Source organism: Sceloporus occidentalis, unplaced genomic scaffold, assembly GCF_023333645.1.
Source record: "Sceloporus occidentalis isolate IW3139 unplaced genomic scaffold, rSceOcc1.0.p SCAF_3, whole genome shotgun sequence".
NCBI classification, from domain to species: Eukaryota; Metazoa; Chordata; class Lepidosauria; order Squamata; family Phrynosomatidae; genus Sceloporus; species Sceloporus occidentalis.
The window spans coordinates 219,316,034-219,343,850 of record NW_028316983.1 but is presented as its reverse complement, the minus strand read 5'-3'; the positions used below and the strand labels follow the sequence as shown (position 1 = coordinate 219,343,850).

General features: G+C 40.1%; 2 protein-coding genes across 8 annotated transcripts in view; one reads left to right on the top strand and one right to left on the bottom strand.

Moving 5' to 3' along the window:
• The window catches only part of PTDSS1 (phosphatidylserine synthase 1), a 49,243-nt gene extending 48,265 nt beyond the window's left edge, over positions 1–978 (bottom strand). Inside the window, exon 1 of the mRNA XM_089517680.1 lies at positions 527–978. Within this exon, the coding sequence (XP_089373806.1) occupies positions 527–705 (179 nt within the window). The 5' untranslated portion in view covers positions 706–978. The remainder of the gene's footprint in view (positions 1–526) is intronic.
• Positions 823–27,545, top strand: MTERF3 (mitochondrial transcription termination factor 3). Of its 7 annotated transcripts, none has more exons than XM_089517675.1 (9): positions 1,242–1,286; positions 6,989–7,142; positions 11,042–11,384; positions 16,794–16,946; positions 18,770–18,959; positions 23,058–23,205; positions 24,607–24,678; positions 26,468–26,629; positions 27,254–27,545. In XM_089517675.1, the coding sequence occupies exons 3-9, from the start codon at positions 11,057–11,059 to the stop codon at positions 27,446–27,448; spliced, it is 1,248 nt and encodes a 415-aa protein (XP_089373801.1). In that variant the 5' UTR covers positions 1,242–1,286; positions 6,989–7,142; positions 11,042–11,056; the 3' UTR covers positions 27,449–27,545. The 7 variants fall into 7 exon arrangements, with proteins under 7 accessions (XP_089373805.1, XP_089373802.1, XP_089373801.1 ...); XM_089517673.1 differs by having other exon boundaries at positions 6,989–7,172; XM_089517679.1 differs by lacking the exons at positions 1,242–1,286; positions 6,989–7,142 and adding an exon at positions 823–1,106.
• The last annotated feature ends 272 nt before the right edge of the window (positions 27,546–27,817 follow it).

Below are 27,817 nucleotides of genomic sequence, written 5' to 3'. Positions count from 1 at the left end.
GGGAATGCTTGCCCATAAGGGATCATGGGGGAATGCTTGCCCATAGGGGAATGCTTGCCCATAGGGGATCATAGGGGAATGCTTGCCCATAGGGGATCATAGGGGAATGCTTGCCCATAGGGGATCATAGGGGAATGCTTGCCCATAGGGAATCATAGGGGAATGCTTGCTCATAGGAGATCATGGGGGAATGCTTGCCCATAAGGGATCATGGGGGAATGCTTGCCCATAGGGAATCATAGGGGAATACGTGCCCATAGGGAATCATAGGGGAATGCTTGCCCATAGGGGATCATAGGGGAATGCTTGCCCATAGGGAATCATAGGGGAATGCTTGCTCATAGGAGATCATGGGGGAATGCTTGCCCATAAGGGATCATGGGGGAATGCTTGCGCACAGGGGATCATGGGGGAATGCTTGCCCATAAGGGATCATGGGGGAATGCTTGCCCATAAGGGATCATGGGGGAATGCTTGCCCACAGGGGATCATGGGGGAATGCTTGCCCATAGGGCAACATAGGCACCTGGTGAAGGCGAAGGCCATGAGGCTGAGGATGGTGAAGCTGAGGAGGGTGATGGTGTGAGGCCGGTAGAAGAACTCCAGCGTGATGTCCTCCACCTGCTGCTCGTTGATCATGCGGAAATGGTGCCGGTAGTTGACGTCGTCTTTGCTCAGGGTCCGGCTCCCCACGAACGACGCCATGGCTTCCCTGCTTCCTCCGGGAAAGAAAGAAAGAAAGAAAAGGGGACGCGAGGGAGGAAAAAATGGTCGGTTAGGCGCCGCAAAGGCGGCCGCCCCAAGAGGGGACGCGGGAGGAGAAGAAGGACGGAGATGGAGAAGAAGGGGAGGCGCTATGGAGGGCCGGGCCTGGGTTTGGCGTCGAAGGCAACGCGGAGGAAAAGGAGGAGGAACCACCACAACCGCCCTCCTCCTCCTCAACCCTGACAGGAAACGCGTTGGGCCTCGTAGGCCCGGGTGAGGCGCCGGCCTCGATTTGTAAGGCGATCCGCCGCCTGAGGCGAGGCCCCCGGCCGGAAGCGTTGCAGCTCAGAAGTGGCGAGGAAGATTCCACGCTAGGCCCCGAGCCTCAGGGAATAGCGGCTGTATGTTGCGAGAGCTCTCTAGGACCTTAAGAGACCGCTTTAACGGCCAAGGCTCAATGCCAGGGAATTCTGGGGAGTGTAGTTTGTGAGAGACGTTGAGTTTTGTGATTGTGAGGGAGCTCTGGGCCCAGGATAGGCCACAGTTTGCAGGGGCTTTTGAGTCCCTCTGTGGGGAGAAAGGTGGGGTAAAGGAAAATAATAATCATATATTATTAGTAGTAGTATGTACAATTTAAAGGTACTTTGAGTCCCTGTGATGGGAGAAAGGTGGGATATAAGAAAGTAATTAGTATTGTTTTAGTTTGTTATTATAAAGTACAATTTACAGTTGCTTTGAGTCCCTGTGTTTGGAGAAAAGTGGAATATAAGAAAATAATAATAGTAATAGCTGTAGTTTATTATTATAATCTGCAATTTACAGTCGCTTTGAGTCCCTGTGTTGGGAGAAAGGTGTTTATAAGAATATTATTATTATTATTATTATTATTATTCCCAGAATTCCCTAGCACCTTGCCAGGGCAGTTAAAGCGTTCTCAAACGGGATTATTAATGCAGTGTGTTGGACCTTAGTTGCTCTGTGTTTTATCGGAGGGGCTGTGTCCGCACTGCAAACGTAATCCAGTTTGACACTACTTTAACTTCCTGGGAACTGTAGTTTTGTGAGACATAGTTTTGTGAGACATTTGGCCTTCTCTGCCAGGGCAGTTAAAGCTGTCTTAAACTGGATTATTTCTGCTATGTGTTTTTGACCTAAGGGAAAGAAAGAAGTTGGCAGCATGAGCTTTGGAAGACTTCAGTCTATTTCCTCAGATGCATTTGGTGGAGTTCAAACCCCAGGGACAGACCTATATGTCAACCCAGGTTCAAAATCTTTTATGTATGGAAATGAAGGGGCAAATCTACTTTTAATGATTTAACAGTTTTGACAGGAATAGCTGCTTTTTTTAATTTTCCCTGCCTGGAAGAGTTAGGGAATAAACTCGGCTTCGATGCTTGTTTTCCTTTCAAGAAAGTCTCCCTCACAGAATTCTTCTAAATGCCTCTGAGGAAATAGGTTCGAGTCTAGGGAAGCTCATGCTGCCCACTTCTCTTTTTTCAGTTCATCTAAAATGATATTATTATTATTATTATTATTATTTATTGTCCTTTATTTATATCGTGCCATTGATTCATATGGCGCTTTGCGAGGGGGTGTTGTGTCCCTTCACGTTGTTTCCGGCGTATGGTGAGCCCATCATGAGGTTTTCGTGGCAAGGTTTGTTCAGATGAGGTTTGCCATTGTTTTCCAGTGATGGAGGTGGAAACATCCTCTAACGTGGGTTGATTCCATCTCTTGCTCCGAAATAGGCAGGAAAAACAGACTTGAAGGAGTCAATGCCACCAGAGGGAGCAACCCCCTCCATCCCTCAGTCTTTTTCCTGCCTCGCTCCAAGTAAGCTGTGTTTTCCTTTTCTCCTCCTCCTTTGACTTTGTCTTAAAGACTTTAATATTTCTTCTGATATTTCTTCTATTCTGCTTATATTCATGTTCTGTTCTCTCCTGCCTTGACAACTACCTGCAAAAACAGCTATGTTTTCTTTAGTCTTGCTCTATCCCTTTGACTATCTAATGGCTGAAGCAAAGCCAGGCAGGGAGAGACAGTTCATAAGCTGCTGTATTGTGAGGCAGCTAGGCCCAGCTCCAGCATTAAAAAAGAAGACAGCCCAACCATGTCTGGCTGAAGCCCAGGTGCGGCCGGAGGAGGGAGATCCCTCTGTCCTGGACCAGATGTGCCCCGCTTCAATTTCCAACCCCGGGAAGGGGTCTGTGCAGTGAGATGGACATCCCGAAAGTAATTGGCACGGTGGAGGAGGGAATATTCCCTGTCCTTAACCAAAAGGCACCTCACCGCAGTCACCATCCCCAGAAGGGGTTTGGGTGGTGAGATTCACAACCAGAGAGGCCTTGGCGTGGCCAGAGGAGAGAACCCCCTGTCCTTGGCCAGATTGTGCCCACTGCAGACATCAAACCTGGGAAGAGGTTTGGGCAGTGAGAGAAAGAGAGATGAGGCAGACTCCAAGAGGTGACTGATGATCCTGCTTCTAATCCTATGTTTGTGAGTTAAGATTTACCCCAGAAATTTGTTCCTGCCTTGCATTGCCAGTTTTCAAGGAGATTTCTTTTACCTCAATAGTGTGATTAGAGAATTTGTTTTCTGGCTTACATTGCCAGTTTTCAAGAGATTTCAGTTGCCTCACAAGTATGACTGGAGAGTTTATTTCTGGCTTGCATTGCCAGTTTTAAAAGAGTTTCTGGCTTGCATTGCCAGTTTAAAGGAGACCTCAGTTAGCAGAGAAGTGCAAAAGGAGAGTTTCCCTCCAAAACCAACTGCCACCTCCTCCTCTTTCTCCTCCTATTCTTCCTCCATGATCCACTCAGGCTGAAGGGATCAGAGAGGGTTAACAAAAGGATTTGTCAGGTGCATCATCCCCTAGTTGGATGTTTCAGTCACTCCTTGGGAGAATTGGTTTAAACAATTTATTTATCGTGCTTCCCTTTTTAAAATAAGAGGCAAAGCTGCAACTTAAGGTGCGGCAGCCATTTTGATTAAGGACCCCAAGTCAAGTCAAAAGAACAAAGGCGTGATGCTTCCGTTCCAGTCTGCCCCTCTTAAGACAAAACAAAATATTAAACGGAGTTCATTCCTCAGAAGAGAAATCTGATCTGAAATATATATATAATTGTAAATTAAAAAAAAAACAAATAAAAATGAGGGCCTTTCAGTGGCTCCTGAAATCTCTTAGATTTTTGGGGTCTGATGATCTTTTATTATTACTGTATTTGTTTTTATGGTATTATTGTATAAGACAATTAATATATTGGAGTTTAATGGCACCTCGGTGCAATTAAAGCTGGAGGATCCTGATCTTCCTCAAGGGAAGGATGTTCCTCCCCCCTCCAAACCTGGGCCTTCAACACCAAATACTCCATTTTCATACAGATTTTATGAAGGTCATAAGGCCTCCATAGATTGTTATTGTGAGACCAAATCCAATAGCTCTGTGTGTGTTTATAGTTACAGCTCACCTGAATTTGTTGACCAAATCCAATAGCTCTGTGTGTGTGTATAGTTACAGCTCACCTGAATTTGTTATGGGAATCAGCAGATCCCACTTGTGATTGCCATAGTTTATGCTCAATGAAAGTTGTTTCTCCTGTTTTCATTTTTTCTAGAGCTATGTGTAGCCTACAGCGCTTGTTAAAAACAAACAAACAAAAAACACTTGAGGTCAAAATAAAGTTCTGCCAGAACATTAAGAAATGGTTTAAGATAGTGGCTATTTCAGGAGACACTAGCCTAAATGTGATTTGATACAATCCAAGACCACAACTGGTTTAGTTCCAGTACAACAACAGATTTGATCAAAGAAATTGACTCACAGATGTCCATTACAAACAAAATCTGACATTTCCACCGCTTACTGGTGACAAATTGTTTAGAATAAAGTCTCTTGGCTGAGACTAAGGACAACAAAAAGACCTTGCCATGTTTTATTTTTTAAAAAAAGTTCTTTCCTATAACACATTCCTCAAATGAAGAATGAAAACAAGGCCCTGACTTTCCTATATTGTCTAAATATGATAATGGAGCACCTTTAGAGATCAAGATTGCTCTGATGCAGGGACTCCATCTTCTGACTGAGCATTTTGCAGTGTTACTACACAATGGTTAAGATTTTTAAATAACATTTTTGAGGCCACTCCTCCACTCCAACTAGTCTACAAAAAACGGTCTTGATTTGCCAGAAGGCAAAGGTGACTTTTCTTAGACCAGGGCCTTCAATCCTAGAGACACTCTTCAGAGCTGTCTTCACAAAGGTATCAGGTAAGAGTGGGATAAACCTGCCACATTACACCTAAATTCTGTGTCTGTTAATAAGCTTTATCATTTACCTTGACAGGTAATGGCAAAACTGCAATTCTAACCAATGGATGACTCAGTATAAGCCCTGGGTTTCTCCCATTTATACCCAAGCTTGACGAGACACACATTCTCTCTCTATTTCACACACATACATATACAGTATACATGTATATATATATATATATACACTGATGAAAGAACAGATAAATGGTCATAAACAGCATCCTCCTTGGCAATTAGGGCTGCTTCAACTATATCATTTTCTCAAGGGCCGACCTTATGTGGGCTAAGTTTTTATGAGATCCCTCATAATCAGGTGAACATAAACAAAACTGCTGGCATGTGGATGCCTGCTCTAAACAACTTTGATAATTTTGATTGGTGATAAACTCAACAATCACTGGATCCAATATTGATAAAAAAATTAATGATAAGGGAAAATCATTTGCTTTTTCACATAAAAATAAAAAACGAGATCCCTTCACCAGGGACAATCCTCCTTTTTCCCCTATAGATACAGTTATGATATTTGTTTTACAAGAGACAATAGGTTTGACAAACAGTGGTCTGAGCTTAGTTACCAACCTTTCCATCAGTCCCAGGCACTGCTTCACCTAAACCTACAACAATAATGTAAGTTGTGATGACACACCCAACTAAAGGTGGTAGCAGGTTTGGGTGTGCAACGCCGGTACCTTGGTGAGATCAAACTCTTTACCCAAAAAAGGCTCTGAAACTGAATGTAAAGTTCAAAAAGGGGGAAATTTAATTTAAAGGACAAAATAAAGAGTTTTCTCCTCCCCAGCTCTAAACAAAAGGTACTTTACAGTTTCAGCAATCTTCCGGATGTCATCTTTCTGGGTCTGATGTTAGTTTGCTCTCCTCACTCAATGGAGCTGGTGCAGGGTCTTTCAGCTCCTGAACTCCTTTATTTTCTTGCTGATAGTAACTAAAATGGCTAACTTGGTAACTGATTTGGCTAAAACCTGGTAACTTAAATGGCTAACGTGTAAGAAATGCCCTTTCCGGCTGCCTGGGCCTGTTTGCCACCAAAAGACAGCTCTCTGCCTGCTCACAGCAAAGACTGCTCCAAACTAAAGGCTTCCAGCTATAACATGCTGGGAAAGGGCAAACCAAACCTGGAAATAATGCAGGGGATCCTACAGCTCCTCCCACAACTAATACAAAGCACTTTTCCTACACTAAACATACTATGGCCTGAACCAATGTGAAAGAAAATGCAGGGGGAGATTCAAGCAGTCCTGGCAGGACATCACATAAGTGACAATACCTGTCTTGTCAAACAATGACACAAATAGCCTCAGTCCTGGCTGATTGATGCTAAAGGGTGGGAGGAAGACTGCAGTCTTTCTTTCATCCTTCATAACAAATTCAGCAGACCTATGGGTCCTCTGAACTCTAAAAATTTGCTCACATATACATATACCATTCTCATTACTATTTCATTGCTTCCTCAAGATACTGGAAAGCAAAGATTCATTGGCTGATACTAAAAGCCACAAGACATCTGATTAATATTGGGACAATTAAAAAAACTATAAAAACAAAGAGGCTTGTTCCAATCTTCTTTAATTCTACATTTAAAACAAACAAAAACAAAACTTAGAGTGTGGTGCTAGAGCTAAAATTGGTCAGTTGGTTTATTAAAAACAAACAAAAAAAAACAGGTTCAGACTGGAGATTCTCCAGAAAACCCTGGAGGCACTTCAGCTCCATGATTTTGTGTGTCCCTGTTCTTAGTTGTAGTTGTTTCTGCATCCCAATCCACCTACCTCATCACAATTATCTACACACTGCTTACCAGGGAAAGCTTTTTCCATACAAAACTCTACCATTCAGTCTGTTGTTTTATTCAGTGACACTCACTACACTGATAGGAACACATTGAAACAGTGAGATCTTCATGTATACCCATAACATCATAATGTCCTGATTAGATCTGTTTCTCTTCCATAAGATCTAACAGATGTCGAGTTGTGCTTTCCTTCCTATCCAGAAAAGGTTTTCTGCTAATTCATGAAAAGGACAACCTAGTTCCATTTCAGAAGCTACAACACTTTGGAGTGGTTGTAGACGCGTTTCTGACCAGAGTCTACCTGGCCAAACAAAGGGTAAGATCCATGAAGAACACCTTCAAGCAGGTAGGTTGTTCTCAGTTATCTGAGCTAGTGTTACTGGCGCACCTACAGTGCCTGATCTGCTTCAATTAATAGTTTGTCATGAACACGAGGAGCCTAGAGAGGTTCCTCTAGCTATTTGAAAAATAGATTTCACAGATAAATCACTTGTTCCACTTGTTCTGACATATACCAAATAAGTTCAAATCCCTTTGAACGGTGGTTGTTGCTGCCAATTGAGAAGGATTGTCTGATTTGGCCCCTGATGGCATTCCAAATAATGGTGAATGCCAGCTTAGGGCGATGCTAATCATTTTGTTACTCTCAATAAGCAAAATGAATAAATAAAAAAATACGACCAACAATCTCTACTCCACAATATAAATTGGCTTCAATTAAAACCAATAGTGTTTGTCTTCAAACACAACTACTAACAGCTCAATTCTGATTCAAATTGACAAGTTTACATTAAGGGTTCATATACACCAAATGACTGACCCAATCCAGGTCACTCATGACAAAATCAACATTTCTAATAACTTGATTCAAGAAATGATTTCAACATCTTTTTGTCACAGTCAAAACAAGGCATTGATAAAATTGTGGCTCGTCTTGGATGCATTTTAACATGCTACAAGAAGATTGAGCTATCTCTGTGTGCTCCGTTGTTGATCACTCCATTTACAGTGCAGCTACTTCCTCTGCAGTACCAACAGTCACATCCATCTAAGATAAATGTAGGACATGACATGGCCTTCATCTTCCACAGTTACATGCCACCTCTGTTGTGGCCTTGAATCAAAAGAGGCTTCCTTTGGAAGGCACATCTGGTGGTTCTCACATAAGTGATATGCCTCAGTTCACCCACCCATTGGTTTGGGGAGCTTTGGTAAGTCCCACGTTATAGGATGTTTCCACCTCCATCGCTGGAAAAAGGAACATTGGTTCTTACCTGTGAGATGTTCGTTTTCAGCGATGTAGGTGGAAATATCCTCCCCACCCAGAACTGAGGAGGCTGTTTCCCTTGGCTGTGCAAGGGTGGTTGTTAGTTATTTTTAGTTTGACTTTATGATAGTTTCTATTGATTATACTTTGATTTGCATTAAATGCTCTTTGAGTTTGTTTTCTATCCTCGGCTGTAATATTGACTGAGGGATGGTGTGGGTTGCTCCCTCTGGTGGCGACTCCTTCAAGTCTGTTTTTCCTGCCTATTTCGGAGCAAGAGATGGAATCAACCCACGTTATAGGATATTTCCACCTACATCGCTGAAAACGAACATCTCACAGGTAAGAACCAACGTTTCTTTTTCCCCTGAGGCTGAGAGAGTGTGACGTGCCCAGGAATTGAACTCTGTTCTGTAGAATCATAGTCCAACACTCAAAACTATCATAGGGTTTTCTTGGCAAGCTTCTTCAGAGGTGGTTTGGCACAAGCTGAGAGAGTGAGACTTGGCCAAGGTGACCCAATGGGTTTCCATGGCTGAGCTGAGAATTGAACCCTGGTCCCCAGAGTTGTACTGCAGTCCAACACTCAAAGGACTGCACCATGATGGCGCCTTACAACAGAATAAAACATTTATAAAATTCTCCTCTAAGGAGGTTCTTTTCTGTTTATTTTCAGTTTTGTTTTGTGTTGTCCAAGAGAAAGAGAGGTTTGTAATCCAGCTCAGGAAGGCTTCAGTAGGTTTGGGTTCAGGTCAGAGATCTGGTGCGGGTTCCCCTTGAAACAAGTCCCATTTAGGTTAAGCAGACATCCTCCTCTTCCAGGACATGTTCTACATTTCAACTTGTGCCCAGGAGGAATTTCAAAACATCCTCCATTTTGCACATGACTGAGAAGCATGAATTTATATGAGTTATTTTGTAAAGTCCTACATTTTTCTTGAATGATTAGGGGTAAGTTCTGTTAAAGTCTATTGCAATGTGGTCCTATCCTTGCATGTTTGGAAGCACTATTAGGGCACAGTAGTAACCAGGGAATAAGCCCAAATTAAACACTGCTGGTACACCTGAGTGAACATGGTGGTGATCAGGCTCCAGGATTCAGGAAAGCACATGCTGGAGGCTCCCCTGGGTAATTATAGTTTCTAATTTGTAATCTTGTCACTTTTTTGTGTGTGTGTTCAGTGTCTTTAATTAGATTCCTTGGAAACAGGTTTGTCTTTTTACCAGTGAGATTTGCATCTGAGTAAACATCAAAAGAAAACCAATCTATACATATAATTAATTGACTGCAACTCACTGTTTTTATTACTAAAGTAGTGTAGTGATTTGACTATTGGACTAGGATACTGGAGACCAGAGTCTGAATCCTTGCTTGGCCATGGAAACTCACTGGATGACCTGGGCATCTCACACTCTCACAGCCTCAGAGGACAGTGGCAGCCCCAATCTTAACAAATTTTGTTGAGAAAACCCCACGATAAGGATTGCCTTAGGATCAGGATCACCAAAAGCACACATCAAAGCCTGCCCAAGCACCCTTGCAGTTCATATTTTATTTGTACATGTATTTATTTGACTGTTATTATTTCTAGACTTATACATGAGTATATTTTGCTGCCTGAGGTGATGGACAAGATGGCACATTCCTTTGTTCCATGTACAAAAATCATTTGGTTTCTCAGATGCTTCTTATTTTAATACTGTAATTAGGGATGCCATATCCTGGTGGCCGCCAGGAAAATCCCGCTTTTGGGGGCCCCTACCGGTCACGGCCCCGTTTGGCCCCCAGCCATGCATTTGTCCCGGTCAGGGGCCCGCTCCTGCGGCCATTGCCGCTGCCACTAATGCGGCTGGCTGCGGCGCCAACCCACCTCCTCCTTCCCTTCCTGAAGTGGTGGGCAGCGCCAACCCAACTCCTCCACTGGCTCTGCCTTCCTCCTCCTTCTCGGCGGCAGCAGTGCTGCCACGCCTCCTGCGCCAGGGCTTTCCTGCCCACGCGCGGGGGGGGCTCTAAAGCAGGAGTTCGTCCCCTGCTTTGTTGCCAGCCAGCCTTTGGCCGGCTGGCCAAAGGGGACGGGCTCCTCAGCGCGCGCCGCCTGGGCCTCAGCAGGGGCCAGTGGCAGCGCGCACGCCTGCCCTGCTTCCTGCATGCGCGCGCCTGCCCCACTTCCAGCACACGCGCTTGCCTCGCTTCCCTGCACACGTGTGCATGCGTGAGCCTAAAGAAGAGGAGGAGGTGGAGGCGGAGAGGGGGAGCAGAAGGAGGAAAGGTGAGTCAGTGGCCATTAGGTCTGCCTTGGTTTTTTTGGTTTTTTTAATTAATTTTTAAAAATATAAAATACTTATTTTATTTTATTAATTTTATTATTGCTTGTTTTATATTTTATTTCATTAATTTTAATTATGTCTTGTATTTATTTTATTAATTTTTATTATTGCTTTTTTCATTCTTTTTATTATTAAATATATACACCCCTGTCTTGTTTTTATTTATTTTTTTCATTATTTTTATTATTAAATATATAAATATGGCCAGAAAGGGAAGTCCATTTCTGCCATCTGTCTAGGAATAATGCCAAAATGTCCTCCATTTTGATCATGCCTTAGAAACATGCATTTAGATTAACATTTTTTAAAAATCATCAAATTTTTTCGCGTGTCCTCCATTTTTACAAAAATGTGTCCTACATTTGTCCCAGTTTGGAGGTCCTGGCTTATGGCAACCCTAACTGTAATGGAACAGCATTTACTGCTATATAGTACCTGAATGCAGCACACTAGCTTAAGGAAGTAAGGCAGGTAGCATGATATGCATTTTTTTCCCCCCAGCGGCTGCAGCTCTAAGGCAGTTGACCCACTGACAAATGGTAAAGCTGGCCCTGTAAGTACAATATTGCTTTGAATATTCCCATAACCCTTTCTCTCTCTCTCATTTTTTAAAATTACAGAATATCTTCAACAAGATGGCTTCATTGACTCGACAGATATCCAGATGTTCTCCCTTGGTAAAGACTTGCACTGTTGTGAACTGCACAGAACAACTGCGAAAGCAATCCATCAAAACATGGACATTTTCTCTCAGACAGTTGGGTTTGCCATTATTTTCCTCTCACAAAAAACACTGCCAACCAGTGTTAAATTACTGTAGGACTTTACTTTTTAATAACTCTGTACAATGCTGCAGTTCAAGTTCTGAATTAAGTCAGAATCCAGAAAATAAATCCCTTTCTTTAGTAAATAAACTGGAAACTGAAATAGGCTCTAAGTCAGATATGAATCCACTTCCTGAAGGTAAGAAATCCATGCAATCCATATTATATTAAGAAATTAGTAAGAATTTAGATTTTACTAGCATATCTAAAATATTTCCTGCTTGTATAGAGACATAAAATTATTGACTTGTTCATGACTAATCTCTTAAGGCTTTGGCTATACTAGTCAGACTGAGAAAGTGATTTAGTAGTTGTTGTCCAAGATGTTTCCGACTTACAGCAACTCTAAGGCAACCCTATCATGGGGCTTTCCTGGCAAGTTTCTAAAGAATGGGTTTGTCATTGTCATCCTCTGAGTCTGAGAGAGTGTGACTTGCCCAAGATCACCCATTGGTTTTACATGCTTGAGCCGGGATATGAACCCTGTTTTCCAGAGTCATAGACCAACACTCAAACACTACGTCATGCTGGCTCTTCGTAGTTGACACCAATTCTTATATTATGTCAGACATAGTGTTACACACATCTGCATCAATGGAGATTCATGTTTATTGTAAAGCTGGGAATATTCCACTTGGAATGTCTGCATAGTCATTAAATTCATGACTGGTTGAGTCTCCCTTATCTGGAATTCCAAAGTATTCCAAAAATCAAAACTTATTTTATCGGTGGTTGAGATAGTGACATCTTTACTTTCTGATGACTTAGTAGATACAAACTTTATTTCATGCATAATATGATTTAAAATATTGTATAAAATTTCCTTCAGGCTATCTGTATAAGGTGTATCTGAAATATAAATGAATTTTGTGTTTCAACTTGGGTCCCATCCCCTCCCCCCCAAAAAAAATCCAAAATACCTTTGGTCCCAAGCATTTTGGATAAGGGAAACTCAGCCTGTAATGAACTTAATGACTAAGAGATTGTTCACACTGAAAATAATCCAGGATGAATCCGGGTTCAATCTCTATGTGCACACACATTGTGGCATCTCTAGATTTAACTCAAATAATTGTTGTGAGGATAAAATGTGGAATTACAATAAAGACACATATAGTGTGTATACACACACACACATATATACAGAAGTTGAGATTAAAATAGCAGTAAACTAACAACAGACTTTAAAATATTACTTTAAAGTAAAGATCTAAATCAGTATAGCATTGTTAAAAGTGCTTCTCTTGTTAACAATTAGCTCCTAAAGGCTTGCGGGGGGGGGGGGGGGGCTTTAGGTGCCAGCAAAAAGACAGCAAAGAAACAGCCATCTTAACCTTCCTGGGGATGAAGTTCCAAAATCTGGGGTCAACCACAAAGAAGTCTCTTTCCTGCCTGTGAAGCTGGTAGGATAGAGAGAAGTTCCTCCCCTGGGGCTCTCACTGTTCAGACAAGATAGAGAGACATTCTTTCCCTGTGGATCTTACCATTCAGACAAGCTTACAGGGGACAAAACAGTCCTTCAGGTAGCCTGGACTTGAACTATATAGTAATTTACAGGTAGTAGCCAGCATTTTGAATTATGCCCTATAACAGACTGGCAGCCAGTAGAGCTATTGCAGCATGGGAGCATCTTGTCAATTTTTAGAAGTGATGGCTTTAAACAATAACTCTTTCAGTGGTTTGAACTATATGCGTAAGAAGTTATTTTTCCCCTTATGTCCTTTTGTAAACTCTTAGAAGAGGGCTGAAGAAGATGTGACATACCAGATATTGTTGGACTGCAGTTGCCATCCACCACTAGTGGGGGACGATGAGAAGTGTAGTCTAACATGGTAGGCCACATTATCTTGATACCACTCTTAAGAAGAGCTGAGATTGCCTTCTTGATCAATGTGGTCTGTATGCCTCAAGGACACCAGAGATTGTTAAGAGATTTTAGTATAAGGTTTGCTGCCCTTCCACCACTACAAAACTGGCTGAATACTGTAAGGGTTATTACTACTACTATGATTAGTTTATTACAGTTATTTCTATCATTCCTTTCTCCCAGTTTGGGACTCAAAGTGTCTTACAACAAATTCATGAGATATAAAAATTAAAACAAGATTAAACAATAAAAATTAAAACCATATTTATATATTATTAAACACACACATATCAGCACAACAATTATCAAGATCCAGGTGAGATGGACCTTATGCAGTCACTTATCAAATGCCTGTAGGAACAGAAAACTCTTTACTTGCCAAGAAAAATCCCATGATAGGGTCCCCATAAATCAGAAATGACTTGAAGACACAGGACAACACATAGTTTTGCTAGTTGGGCTATGCTTCTCACCCTGATCTCATTTTGACCACTAGCTTAATTTCTGAAGGCTTCAGCAAATGATCATACCATGTCTTTGTGAGAGCTGTCTGTCTTTCCCCCATCAACCTGCTAGGTGGGAAGAAAGAGAGATACAGACTGAAATAGATGGCAAAGAGAGTGAATTAGATGGTCTTACCCACCAGTAGTTTTAGCCTCACACACCACTAGTGTAGAGTCCCTGACATCAGAGAAACATATGAGATCAAATGTAGGCCTGTGACTGACATCATCACCTTTTTCTGCTGTATTACTTTTATCATCTTTATCCAATAAAAATGCCAGTGAAGCATAATGCTTTGGATTTAGTCCAATAAAGGTATCACTACTTGTGGATTTTGGATTTTGTTGACAGATTATCCTCATGATACCTCAGCCCTCAGCAGAAAAAAAGTTACCATGCTACTCCTTGCATTACTGCTGACAGAACAAGTGTGACACTTGGCGTAATGAAGTCCTAATGAGTTGTGTAATTGGTTTTCACAAACAGAAATTTAACAACCTGGATTTTATGTTAGAGCAAGGATTAAATGGAATTTCTACAAGTAGTGAAAACATTTGAACTGAACTGTTTGGAATTGAGCCACCTGGTGGTGCTGAAGTGCTTCTCTTATATTCTTTTCTCTTTCATTGTCAGGCTGATAACTCTTTAATAACAATTAGTTTAGGATAGAATGGAAAAGGTTTGATTGTGTGGGAAATAAAGGTTGGTTGTGATACTATTGTAATAAAACAGTGTGATCCAGATTCAGTAGCCTATTGATTAACTTCAGTAAATCACAGATTTTATAATAAAAACAAGTCAGCTAACCTGCTATCAGAATTCTAAGATGCCGGAATATTAAGACCCAATAATAAAAACATTAACAATAAAAACAAAGGTAGAAATACACATCAATGGCTGAGCATCTACCAAAATTGGAAAGTATCTAAATGTTATCAATGAGGAAGCCAGGTGGGTTGGTCTTAGGAGAGCGTTCCATAGGCTATTGGAACTACCAAGAAGTCTCCTTCCCCCAGCATCATAGTGGGCCACAGCACCTGCTTGGGTTCTATCAACTGAGACTTTGGTCCAAAGCACACTGCAGAAATAATTTGGTTTGAGAACACTTTAACTGCCCTGGCTCAATGCTAGGGAATTCTGGGAACTGTAGTTTTGTGAGACATTTAGCTTTCTCTGTCAGAGAGCTCTGGTGCCACAATAAACTACAATTCCCAGGATTCTCTAGCACTGAGCCAGGGCAGTTAAAGCAGTATCAAACTGGATTATTTATGCAGTGTGTCTTGGACCTTTTATGAATGTTTTAGCTGTGTCTTTACAAACTAGCTTGTACCTCCACCACTACAGTGTCCTTGTATTCCTAACAAGAATAACCAAGTCAACTTCCTACTGCTTCTTTTCTCTGGAAAACTAGAATTGTGTCAGGTTTGTGTCTATGCTTTTGATGGCTAGGATAAAACATTCTGGGAATGACCATGAAGCCATTCATCCCATTTTCTTCCGCTCCACCATCACTGTTGTGCTGGTGCCCTTGCAGTAATATGTTTCAATGGTGATTGGAGTAATTCTGATATCTAATAGCTGCTCCTGTAGCAATGCCTATGCTGAAACTAATATTAAACAGTATCAAGGAGGTCCAGAGTTTGCTGGCTCCAGATTTTGCTGATGCCATTAAACTTGTCCTGCACTAAAACCATTTACAGTTTAGGCACCAGTATCTTAAAGGCTATGCAGGCTTTGCTGATATATGAATGACATTTTCCTTCTTTTCCTTAAGCACAGTTGGAAACTTCCAATTTCAGTCTACACCAAACCATATTTTGATCTTTTGCCCAAACTGGGAAATGTTGGCTTGCAGAATTGCAGACATTAGTGATTTGAACCTATTGGTAAACTATGGTTTGCTGCCTATTGAAGTTGCAGTATTTGTGTGTGAAGAGAGGACATACCATAATACAAATAAGACTCATTCTTGCTCATGAATGTAGCGCCAAACCATTGTTTAATATTAATCTGTCTTTTGTGGAAGTACTGTACAGTGATATTTGAGATTTAGTTATAAAAATCTTAGCTTTTCATGTGTATTGATTCATACGCTTTCATTGACCAGAAAACATGAGGGTGTATGACAAAATAAATCTGTTGGATTTCTAAGATGTCACAAAACTCTTCTTGGTATTTGCTGTAATAAACTAACAGCTGTCCTGGAATTGTAGAAAACTGAATTTATAGAAAATAGGCCTGCCTCAAGGGCTCCACCTGCTGATGTTAGTTTTGTTCTTTTCACTTCCACCAGCACATTTGCTGCTGCAAATCGTACAACCATACAACTAAATGCAAGAGATGAAAATGTATGAATTAAATGTAATCAGTATAAAATGTTTTACAGAATGTGATTGTAACTTAGAGACTTTATCCCCCAAAAACGGCCAAATGGGTAGCTAGGCATGTTTTCCAAGACATTAAAACAAGAGACTTTTTTTCTTGCTTGCTTAACCAAAAATGTTCTACTCAGATATAATCCCTTATTTTCTAAGCTTTGCTCCCATTAATTATATAAACATTAAAGTTATTCATACTCTGGAGATGTTACATTGTGCTTTAATCCATTCCCAGTTCAGTCTCTAATTTGTGTTCTTAAACTCATTTGTGTTGCAAGTGTTCTGTGTCAGAATATACCCCTGTTTAAAAAGCTGTAGATTGAAACTGAATGAGAAGGAAAGCAATGTTGCCTTCCCTGCTTCAGTGCTATCATTTTCCCATGGCATTTGTAAAGATAACCCTACCCTCCTATATATCAGAAAAAGAAAGTTGAAACACATCCTTATCACACTACACTGTTATAGTGCTATATTCTACTTTAACTGTCCTGGCAACATCCTGTAGAATTCCAGAGCTTGTACTTCAGTGAGTCCCAAGAGCTCTCTGGCTCACAGTTTTAACTGCCCCTCATTTCCAGGATTTCATAGGATGTTGCCACCATGGCAATTAAAGTGGAGTATAGCACTGTAACAGTATAGTGTGATAAGGTTTCCAGTGATTAAGCCATTAATTCCAGAAGGAGTAGAAAACAATGGGGTGTGATTATTTTTCAATATATGCTTGAACTTGCTCACCATATATAAAATTTGCCATTTACCATTGCCTACTCCAGTGATTTCCTTCTCTAATGGTCTCTAGATTTGGAAGATGCATTGCCTTCATCTGCTTTGGAGGAGATTTCAGAAGATGAAGCTCTTCAGATCACAGCTAAGCCACCACTACCTTTTGAATCGTCCACTCTTCAAGATTATGTTGATAGTTCAGAAACTCTGCAGAAGTTGGTGCTTCTGGGTGAGTGTACCTGTACATGGCAGGCTTTGAAAAGTAAGCCAGAAATTCTTCAGTAGACAGCTTATTTTGCTGCATAAAAGCCCACCATGGTTTGTTTTTTTTCCAGCTATAGCAGCCTTAGGTCCAAAACACACTACAGAAATAATCCAGTTTGAGATCACTTTAACTGTCCTGGCTCAATGCTAGGGAATTCTGATAATGGCCTGATACAGACGGCGCAGAAGCGCTGTCCTTGGACCAAAACTAGGGCAGGGGAGCACACAACTGCATGCTCCCAAGCCCTAGTTCATATGGACGGTGCCATTTTGGAAGCACGCTGTCCATACAAAGTGCTGCCCATACAAAGGGTGATGACGTCACGCATGCACCACCTCCACACGGACTGGCGTGTGCGTGACATCACAGCGATTGTACAGGACGCTTGGGGCACCCTTTCAGCGTCGCGGGAAGGAGCTCCGAAATGGAGCTCCGTTTGCACCTGTGCATCGCTGGTGCAGCTTCTACATGGCCGTGCCAGCGATGCAAAGGAGATAGGGGCCGGGTGGCCCCTTTCTCCTCTTCGCTGCACTTGTCAGGGTGTCCAGAGGCAGGAAGCTCCGCTTCTCCATGGCCTGGAAAAGCACTGGATTGGGGCCTCTGGGCTACTGCTGAGGCTGCCATGCCCCCAACCCTGCACGGAAAGGGGTGGCTGTGGACCGCCCCTTTTCCGTGTTCTGTACTGGGCCAATGGTAGTTTTATGAGACATTTAGCCTTTTCTATCAGAGAGCTCTGGTGCCACAACAAACTACAATTCCCAGTATTTCCAAGCACTAAACCAGGACAATTAAAACCATCTCAAACTAGGTTACTTCTGCAGTGTGTTTTGGACCTTAGAGTAGCAGAACTTAAACAAAAATATGGGCAAAATATACCCTCTCCCATAAGATGGGAGATGTGACTAGAAAGATATTTTATCACTACAGAAACAACATCCACATTTCTCAATGACAGGAAGCACCTTTCATTGCTATAGTAGTTCCTGTACTTTTTGGTCAGTAAATATGAGAAATCTTCAGAAGAATTTTAAACTGATGCATCCAGCCTTTCCAAACGCTATGAATCTTGAATTATAGGTATTAAGAGCTTATGCATAGCTGTGTATCATGCTTCTTTGGGTTTTACTTGGTAACATTAGCTGTCCAATGTCCATTGGACATGGCAAAGAATGGCAAAGAATACTTTAAGAAATTGGGTTGGATTCAGATCTAAATTTACGGCGCTTTATAAATAAAGGTTAATAATAATCATAATAATCATAAAATTATTAGGACTTGCCTACTTGCTGCAGTGGGCCTACTCTGTATGACAGGGCTAGGCAACCTGCGGCCCCGGCAAGGCCTTGGGACCGGCCCCTGCCCGGTCCTGCCGCCGATTGCTGCCGGGGCCTTTGGCCTCTCGCGCGCAGGGGCAATTGTCTATAGAAGCCTCAGAAACATGCATTTATATTAACATTTTTTAAAAAATCAGCAAATTTTTTTGCGTGTCCTCAACGTTTTTAAAAAAAGTGTCCACCATTTGAAAATTTTGTCCCGGTTTATTTATTTATTTAAATTTTTTAAAAGTATATTTAATTATTTATTTTTTGGCTCCCCCCCCCCCCCCCCCCAGTTGTCTGAAGGACAGCAACCCAGCCCCCGGCTCAAAAAGGTTGCCTACCCCTGCTGTATGACAATGGTTCCAACCTCCTGTATGCAAACTTACATGGTTGGCTTATAAATATTTTTGTCATTTGTTGTTTTTTATCAAGTGTCAAGCTAAAATATCTTTGTTGAATATACTGCAGGAGTTGATTTATCCAAAGCGGAAAAACGTCGAGGTGCAGGCCAGCTTCTTCTCAAATTAGACTTTGAAAAGGATATTAGAAAAATCCTTCTGTTTCTTAAGGATGTTGGCGTAGAAGATAAACAGCTTGGGGCATTCCTCACTAAAAATCCTTACATTCTCAAAGAAGATGTGGAAAATCTAGAGACAAGGTAAAATGTTGTCTATAAACATAAATCCATTCAGATAAGACTGCAGTCTTATTTTCCTCCACCCCCATGAAATACATTGTTTTCCTATAGGGATTTTGTGCAACCTAATTAAACCCTTATTGATCAAATATTGTAGGGAGGGTGTAGTCAGGTATCTAGTGATCCATAATTTAAAGTACTCAGCCTATACAAATGCAACATCTGCTATTCAGAAGGCCAAGTTCCATTCATATTGCTCATGATTATTTCCAAATGGAGTCCAGAAATTAGTATGGATGTTGCATATATTATTTCTGCTTTCCTTGGAACCTTCTTGAAGCAGTTAAAAAGAGAGAGGTTCTTACATTTATTTTTAGTGGAATTTCCAAAGCATTTTGAATTATCACTGCAAAATTACGTTGCTAACACTTTTCTAAAGGCCACAAGTGTTAACGAAATACAGCATTCCTTATGTGGACCCCAACTAAATTAAAGGACAACTTTGCTGAGGAAGAGAACTAGAATTCATTCAGTGATGTAGACATGAACCTGGATTAAGATTGACTACATAAACATATTGTTGAGGGGAAAAATCAAACACTCTTTTTATTGCAATTATTCTTGGAGCCTATTGTGCTTGGGGGAAGTAAAAGAAAACAAACAGAGAAAGTGAGAAGTTGGCTAGTGATACATTTCATGTGCCTCACCCTTCCTCTTGAAGGCTTGTTTTTAGTTGTTCTGGCTGAAAGCGGGGAAAGACCATCCCGTTTTCTGATAAAGGGAAGATTTCATCCTGAAGGTAATATGTCCTAAGCATAATGCAGTTAAAACTGAATTGGTGGACCACAGACCTGTTCTCTAAAGTGAAAGCCACATCCTTGCAGTTTTCAATATCTGCTTGTAAGAGAAAATGCAAAGATGACAGAGTAGTTATCTTAACTCAGCATAGATACTTTGTGATAACCTGCTTAGTCCGACACAAGTGAGCATCTTCTTAAAACAGACATACTCCTCCCTGTACATACACCACGAGTAGCAAGCTTGTTCTCCTAAGTAAAAATGAAGAGAGAGGCAAAGAAGATATCAAAATGTAGGTAAAGAAGATGCAAGGGCCTACTCCAGCTGGACTTTCTCTGCCATACAGGACCATATATTATCAACAGTTCTATGGCAATATGTTATAGATAATTATGGTTGATTTAAAACAAGAGTAGAGAAAGTGTGGCTTACAGGCACTTTTGGGTAGATAAGAAATAAGTCACTTCAGCCCTGGTCCTTGCATTCATAGCATTAATATGAATCCCTGGACATTACTTCTTTAATATAAAATTTGGTACCACAGGCAAAAATAACATGGAAAGAACAGGACTTAGATTCCTACACTTCAAAAACAAAACCACCACTATTGATTCAAAACTAACAATATGCACCTGTGAAATGAAACAGTCACATCGAATAAGCCGTCAAATCTCCTAAAGACGACTTGAAAGCTTCTTCTAAATTGCAACCAGAGATGACCTTTTCTTTTACCACTCTCAACCTTTCTCACGATTTAAATTTTAGTGACCAGAAAGTTCTACACTTCTTCTTCTTCCTTTTTAACATGCTGGGTATAGCCAGTGAAGCAAGCTTATCTGCTCTTCCCTTTTTTTCTGGTTTGTTCTTAACACATACTCAATAAAGTATTCAAGAAGTAGCTTCTGTTTACCCTGTCAACTGTAAATAGGCACACACAACCACAGTAGGATTGGCTAGAGTAGAATCCCATTCTTTCCTAGTTCAAGCTGTATTGCATTGTTATGCTGTAGCAACTTAACACTGAAAGTCTGTGTTTCTCCAGCTCTCCTTCACCATTGTCCCAATGCCACTGCTTGTAAAAACAAACAAACCCAAAACTTGCAGCTAGACAGAGGACATGGGGAAAAGTGAGGGGGGGGGCATAAAAAGGCTTAGTGACAAGGAGCTACTTTGTCAGAGACTTTCGTCCAAAACACTGCAGAAATAATTCAGTTTGAGACTGCTTTAACTGCCCTGTCTCAGTGCTAGGGAATCCTGGGAATTGTAGTTTACTGTGGCTCCAGAGCTGTCTGACAGAGAAGGCTCAACGTCTCACAAAACTACAATGCCCTAGCTTTGAGCCAGGACAGTAAGCCTGCGGGCAGGGAACCGTCTAACTAAAAGGTTGTATGTACAGCGCTGTGTAAATTTACAGCGCTTTATAAATAAAGGTTAATTATTATTATTATTATTATTATTATTATTATTATTATTTCTGCAGTGTGTTTTGGACCCATAAATCTGAAATGCCTTGAAGGCACACAGTAACAACAGCCCCTGGTGGTCTCCCATCCAGGTACTAACTTCCAGGGTCTGAAAAATAAACCAAACAAAAAGGGAATTGTAGTTTATTGTGGCACCAGAGCTCTCTGACAGAGAAGGCTAAATGTCTCACAAAACAACAGTTCCCAGTACTCCCTAGCATTGAGCCAGGGCAGTTAAAGCTGTCTCAAACTGGATTATTTTTGCAGTGTGTTTTGGACCTTTGTTAACTGAGATTATAAAAGTTCTGACACTTGCAAAAATGTCTACTTCAGCTGCACTTGACAAAAGTGTGTTTTAATGTATTATTCATTCATAGTTTATGTGTTATAATATGTTTTAATAAATATGTATTTCTAATAACATAGTTGCTTAAAACAACAAACAAGAGGGAAGGAGCAGAGAATGTAAAAAAACTTCAAGTGATTTGCAGTACCAACTTAAGGTGTTTACAATAAGGGCTTCTGAAGGTGCTAGCCTTTTTAATGTTTTTAGCTGTAGGTTTTTAATTGTTTTAAAGTTGTATTTTGTTTAATCTTATTCTAATTGATTTTTGTATGTTTTTAGCTATATTGTACTTGTTTTAAATTGTAAGGCTTGAGTCTTTGTTTTGAGGAAATAGCAATAGCAAGTATATTTCTATACCACTTGTCAGTGAACTAACGCTCTCTAAGCGGTTTACATTGTGTAAGCCAGTTGCCCCCCACAAGCTGGTTACTAATTTTACCAACCTACAAAAGGATGGAAGGCTGAGTAGACCTTGCAGCCCTCCTCTAAGATCAAATTTACAAGGTTGTGGCTGCAGTACCAGAATTTAACCACTGCCCCACCAGGGCAGAGTATACGTAAAGATTCTGAGGATGGTGGTTGTTGATATTTGTCACATATCTTTCTAATTTGGTGAGCAAGAAAAGCAGTAGTGTGACATCTACTTCTACATATAGTTCAGAGGTTTTTAATTGAAAAAATAAGACACTATTTATAGTTTGTCCCATCTGTATAGTTCAAAATTGGGCACTGATAGGAGCATTTGGCTATCTCATTTATTTTCTTTCCTTGGTGATCCACCTTGATGCCATTACAGTATGAGGGCTATATAACTGAGATAAAACTGCTTCTCCAAAAATAGCCAGAGAGTACAATACTCACTGTGGTAGAATCTAAACCTTGATTTCTGAGGCACAAAAGTAACACTGTACCGAGAAACCACGCTGCTGAGACAGACTGTGTTTATTGAAAACAACCATAAAATTGGTTGAGAAGTCATAAGACCTCAGTTTCAGCAAAGGAGACTTTGGAACTATTCTGTATGATTGTGTTTAATTTCAAAGGAATACCAGTTTATGGTGGGATTAGCCCTTCATCTTTCTCTGATATAAGATTTTCTTCAGTTCCTTAAGAAACCTATTTTTTTTAAAAAAAACGACAAATTTTTATTATCAGAAATGGCCTTTTTGAAGTATTTTCTTAGGAGAAACCTTTTGGGATAAGAAGAGCATCTCAGCTGGTTGAACTATAAGCTGGTACTGATCAAATTCTTACTTAAATACAGCTGGAAATAATTAAGCTAATACTTCAGTACTATTTTATGCTAGAGTGTTTATTTTCTTTGTCTTTAATTGGAAATCACGATGTTATGTTTTGTCATACCTGCATTTTTTCCACCCATCTTCTTGGCAGATTTTGCCTGTTAATATTGTTAAAACATCCGTCATTTTGATAGATGCTGCTGAGAAATTGGCATAGATGAACAAATTTTGGTCATTCTAATTTTAATTAGAATCTTTCTGTCTCCTCTAGGGTAGCTTACCTAATATCAAAAAAATTCAGCAAGGAAGCAATTGCACGAATGGTCTCAGGAGCTCCATATTTACTTCTGTTTTCTGTAGAAAGACTGGATAATAGGTTAGGTTTCTTCCAGAAAGAACTTGGACTAAATGTACAAAAGGTACCTTTTCGTTTCACTTTAGCAATTATACATGACCTAGCTTCCAGGTTGTGGAAGGGAACATATTGTACTTAGGGAAGCTGCACAAGCAGGCAGCAAAATTCTCCAGTTTTACAGGATCTTAACACATTGCCTGTGGTCTTGTCATCTTCATCCTGTAGATGACACTGTCGTACAGCCACATTTATCCAGATGGCTAATGGCTTCCCATAGGTTTGCATTTTTAAGTATTTACTGAGAAAAAAAAATCATTTTATTTGGAGTAGTACTGACATAACAAAATAATATACACTCGTCCCACTACATTTGCAACTTTGACTTTTGCGGATTTGATTATTCACGAATTTTACTAATATGTTCTCTGTAGGATTATCTAGGTCCTCCAGCGCAACTCTGTGGTCAGCTTTAACCAAAAGTCATACTGAAGGACCTAGAGATTCCTAGAGATAATACTCCACTAGGCATTTGTAGCTCCTCCAGTGCAATTCTATGGTCAATGCTTGGCAGATGTTGACCACAGAGTTGCACTGGAGGACCTAGAGGTTCCTAGAGAGGTATTCTCTCAAGTAAAAACACAGTGTTTTTGTTATTTGTGGTTTTTCCACATTCACAGGGGTCCTGTGTCCCTAACCTCAGCGGATGTGGGGGGATGAGTGCAGTAGCTTGAAATTTAGGTTGTAGAATGAAGGTTCAGATAGACATATGAGCACAATGTATTGCAACCTTGCCCTGCAGGTTATTGTTGAAATTACATAGATGCTGCAGTACACTTTTCACAAATGAGGTGTACATGTTGTGTTTTTCTTACACAGATGTGATGTCCATGTAGGAAATAATTGTATATTATGCTAAGGTTAAGACTCTATGGTCTGCCTGTCAGTCTTTGACTAAAGGCTGTTTGAATCAAGATTTAATCAAACCTATAGTAGACCCATTGAAATCCATAGGATTTAAGTTAGTTGTGACTAACATTGTATTGACATCAATGAGTCTATTCTAAGCATGTCTAAGTTTAGATCTTGCCCAGTATATTTCCTGAAGGGGAAAAAAATGAAAAGTGTGCCATTATGTGCCGATACTCCACAATAGTTTGTTTATTTGTCTATTTTGAAGTTTTTAATGTTTGAACATTATTGAAAAATGATGGTGGAAACATTTTCCATAAAAGGGGGGGGTAACAGTTTTGTAGGAAGAATGTGATGTGTTCAAGATTCTTACTCGCACATTCAAAATTATACATGTTTTCAAGGAGAATAATCCAGAGCAGTTTTAAAAGTGTCCACATGTAAAGATAAATTGGGGGAGGAGAGATGCCAGCACATGTTTATTGTGCCTTAAATAGCTGTTACTTAATACATATCACCAATCTATTTTTTCCTTTTTTTGTATTTAAAATAACAGACCAGAGATCTAGTGACTCGTCTTCCAAGATTACTGACAGGCAGTCTTGAAATTATTAAAGAAAATCTAAAGGTAAGTATTCTGTTCTTGTGATAGTCTCTCAGCTATCCAACTTAGAAATTGTTTTAGATGCCACAGGAAAAGTATTATAAAATATCCTAGATTTCTATTCATAGGCAAAAACATATTTATGACTAATTCTTTATAGTAATATTCTGGACCTACGAGTTGCTTTGTAGAACTGAATTATAGAGGATTGAAGAAAGAGTGCGTCTGGTTTGCTGCTGCTGCTACTGCTTTTTGCTTGCTTTTTTTTTTTTTTTTAAATTTATGGGCCCAAAGTATCACTCATTCAGTTGAGATCCTGAGAAATACCAGAGTGGTCCACAAAAATACTTGTGACAGTGTAGCCTTTCACTTTTGTTCTGATCTGTACTGAAACTTTAAAATAGCATTTTAAAGACTTGGGTGTAAGAAATGAACATTAGAACATTTTTCCATTGCTTAATCATGGTTGTTTTTTGACTTTCATATCACTGAATAGTCAGTAGTATGTTTCTGAAAGAAGGCTGTTGGTTGTGTTAAGTTGTTGTTGTTGTTATGTTGTTAACTTCCTTTGTGTTGATCTCGACCAATGGCAACCCTATGGATGAGACATCTCCAGCCCCCCTTGTCCTTTACTGCTCTGCCCAGCTCCTGCATGGTCTAATAAAGTCCATCCATCTAGCATGTGGCTTTCCTCTCTTTTTACTACCCTCCACCTTTCCTAACATTATTGTCTTTCCCAACAATTTATTCCTTCTCATGATGTGCCCAAAGTATGACAGTCTAAGTCTTGTCATCTTAGCTTCTAGGGATATTTCTGGCTTGATCTGTGCTCTAGGACCCATTTGTTTGTCCTTTTGGTCATCCATGGAATCCTCAGCACTGTTCTCCAGCACCACATCTCAAATAAGTTGATTTTCCTGCTATCTTCTTTCTTGACTGTCCAGCTCTCACATCCATACATGGTAATAGGGAATACAATGGCTTGTATGATTATGACTTTTGTGCTGAGTTGTATGTCTTTGCATTTTAGGATCTTTTCTAGTTCTTTCATAGCCACCCTCCCCATTCTTAATCTTCTGATTTCCTGGCTGGCTGCAGTCCCCATTCCAATCAATGTTTGATCCCAGATATGAGACTTCTTTTACTATTTCTGTTTCCTCGTTACCCAGTTTGAATGTGTGTAAATTCTCTGTGGTCATTATTTTTGTTTTCTTTATGTTCAATAGTAAGCCTACCTTTGCACTTGCTTCTTTGAGCTTTGATCTTCCCTAGTAGTTGTTCCAGGTCTGTGAGGTTCTCTACTAGTATTATGGTGTTGTTAGCATATCTCAGATTGTTGATATTTCTTCCTCCTATTTTCACTCCTCCCTCTTCTCCCTGCTTTCCTTACAATATGTTCTGCATATAAGTTGAGTAGGTAGGGTGATAGGCTTGTCTGACTCCTTTTTCAGTTGGGAACCATTCTGTTTCTCCATGTTCTGTCCTGACAGTAGCCTCTTGTCTTGAGTACAGATTCCTCATTAGGACTATCAGATGTGTTGGCACTCCTGTAGCTTTAAAGGGGCATGTCTTTAAGTTATGGTGTCCTAAAAAGTTTAGAAAATAGACTAAAGGAGGACTTTACAAATGTCTTTTTTCATTCATGGTGATTTTCACAGTTATGATGGCAGTTTATTAAACTAATCAAACTAAAATGCCAAATAAGTGTCTCGCTTTATGTATCTTAATATGTAATCCAAATAGAATGCTCTTTCCTGAAATTTTTCAGACTTCTGTGACTGCATTCATCTTATTTGCTCTTCTTTTCCCCCAGGTATATGAGCTTGAACTTGGTTTTACTCAGAATGAAATTCGGCACATTATACACAGAATCCCCAAGAATTTAGGTGTAAATAAAAAGAAACTAACAACGACATTTGACTATTTGCACAATGTAATGGGTATTCCACACAGTCTCATTGTTCATTTTCCTCAGGTGAGATCCTTTTTAAAATTATTCCTTACATATATTCCCTTTTTTCCTCCAGTGAGTTCAAGGATGGTGTACATGACTCTCATTCTCCCCATTATATCCTCACACTAACCCTGTTAATTCTGAGTAGATGTGACTGGCCAAGCATCACCCAGGGAGCTTCATGGCTCAGTGGGAACTTAAACCTGGATACCCAAAGACTTAGTCTACCACTGTAACCATTACACCACACAGGACCCTTGAAAGTTATTTAGTAGACAATAATCATTATAACAAGAAGTTTGCAAAAAAAGGTGCAGTACTGAAGACAATGCTATATAGTCTGCAAATTGTCCCTGATGTATTTTAAAATATTGCTGACTTTGTTCATATTTATAAAATTATTTGCAGATGTAGTTAACCTTAAATACATGTAGTTTAATCCTGTCTATATTTACTCAGAACTAACTGAGCTAACTGAGTTGATGACCAGGACTCCTGGATAGCCACCATTTGAAGGCAATTAACAGTAGCAATTATAAAGTCCCACTGATTTCAGTATGGCTTGTTCTGAAACAAGTGTATATAAAATCCAAGTCATAACAATTTAAATAGCTGGCTTTAAATTGTTTGTATTTTTCATTTCAGGTTTTTAATTCAAAGCTGTTACGAATTAAAGAGAGACATATGTTTCTTACATTCCTGGGGAGAGCACAATATGATCCAAAGGAGCCAAACTATATCTCTTTGGAGAAATTGGTATCTTTGCCTGATGATGTGTTTTGTGCAGACGTTGCCAAAGCAGAAGTTCAGGACTTTGAAAAGTTTTTGAAAACATTGTAAAGTCAGACATTAACCTTTAGAATGCTGTGTTGTAAAGTAAATCTTGTGATTATGTATGAAATTAATACATTGAATAAAAAAAATTACTGTAATTCTACCTTTTAAAAATGTACAGCCTGATTTAAGAGATGATGGGTGCAAATGTTATCTAGATGTCCTGAGTTCCTCTTAGCACTGTGATTGAAATAAGGTACATCTAGAGCCAAAATCTCTGTATAGGTATACAGGTTCAGGATCTACAGAGTCAAAGTACAGTAATGTACTCAACACAATACTCAATACTTTACACAGCACAAGTGGGGTAATACATAGAATACTATATTGGAGAGGCTGCAGAGTGATGCGAGGCAGAAGTAGGTGGCTGGCAGG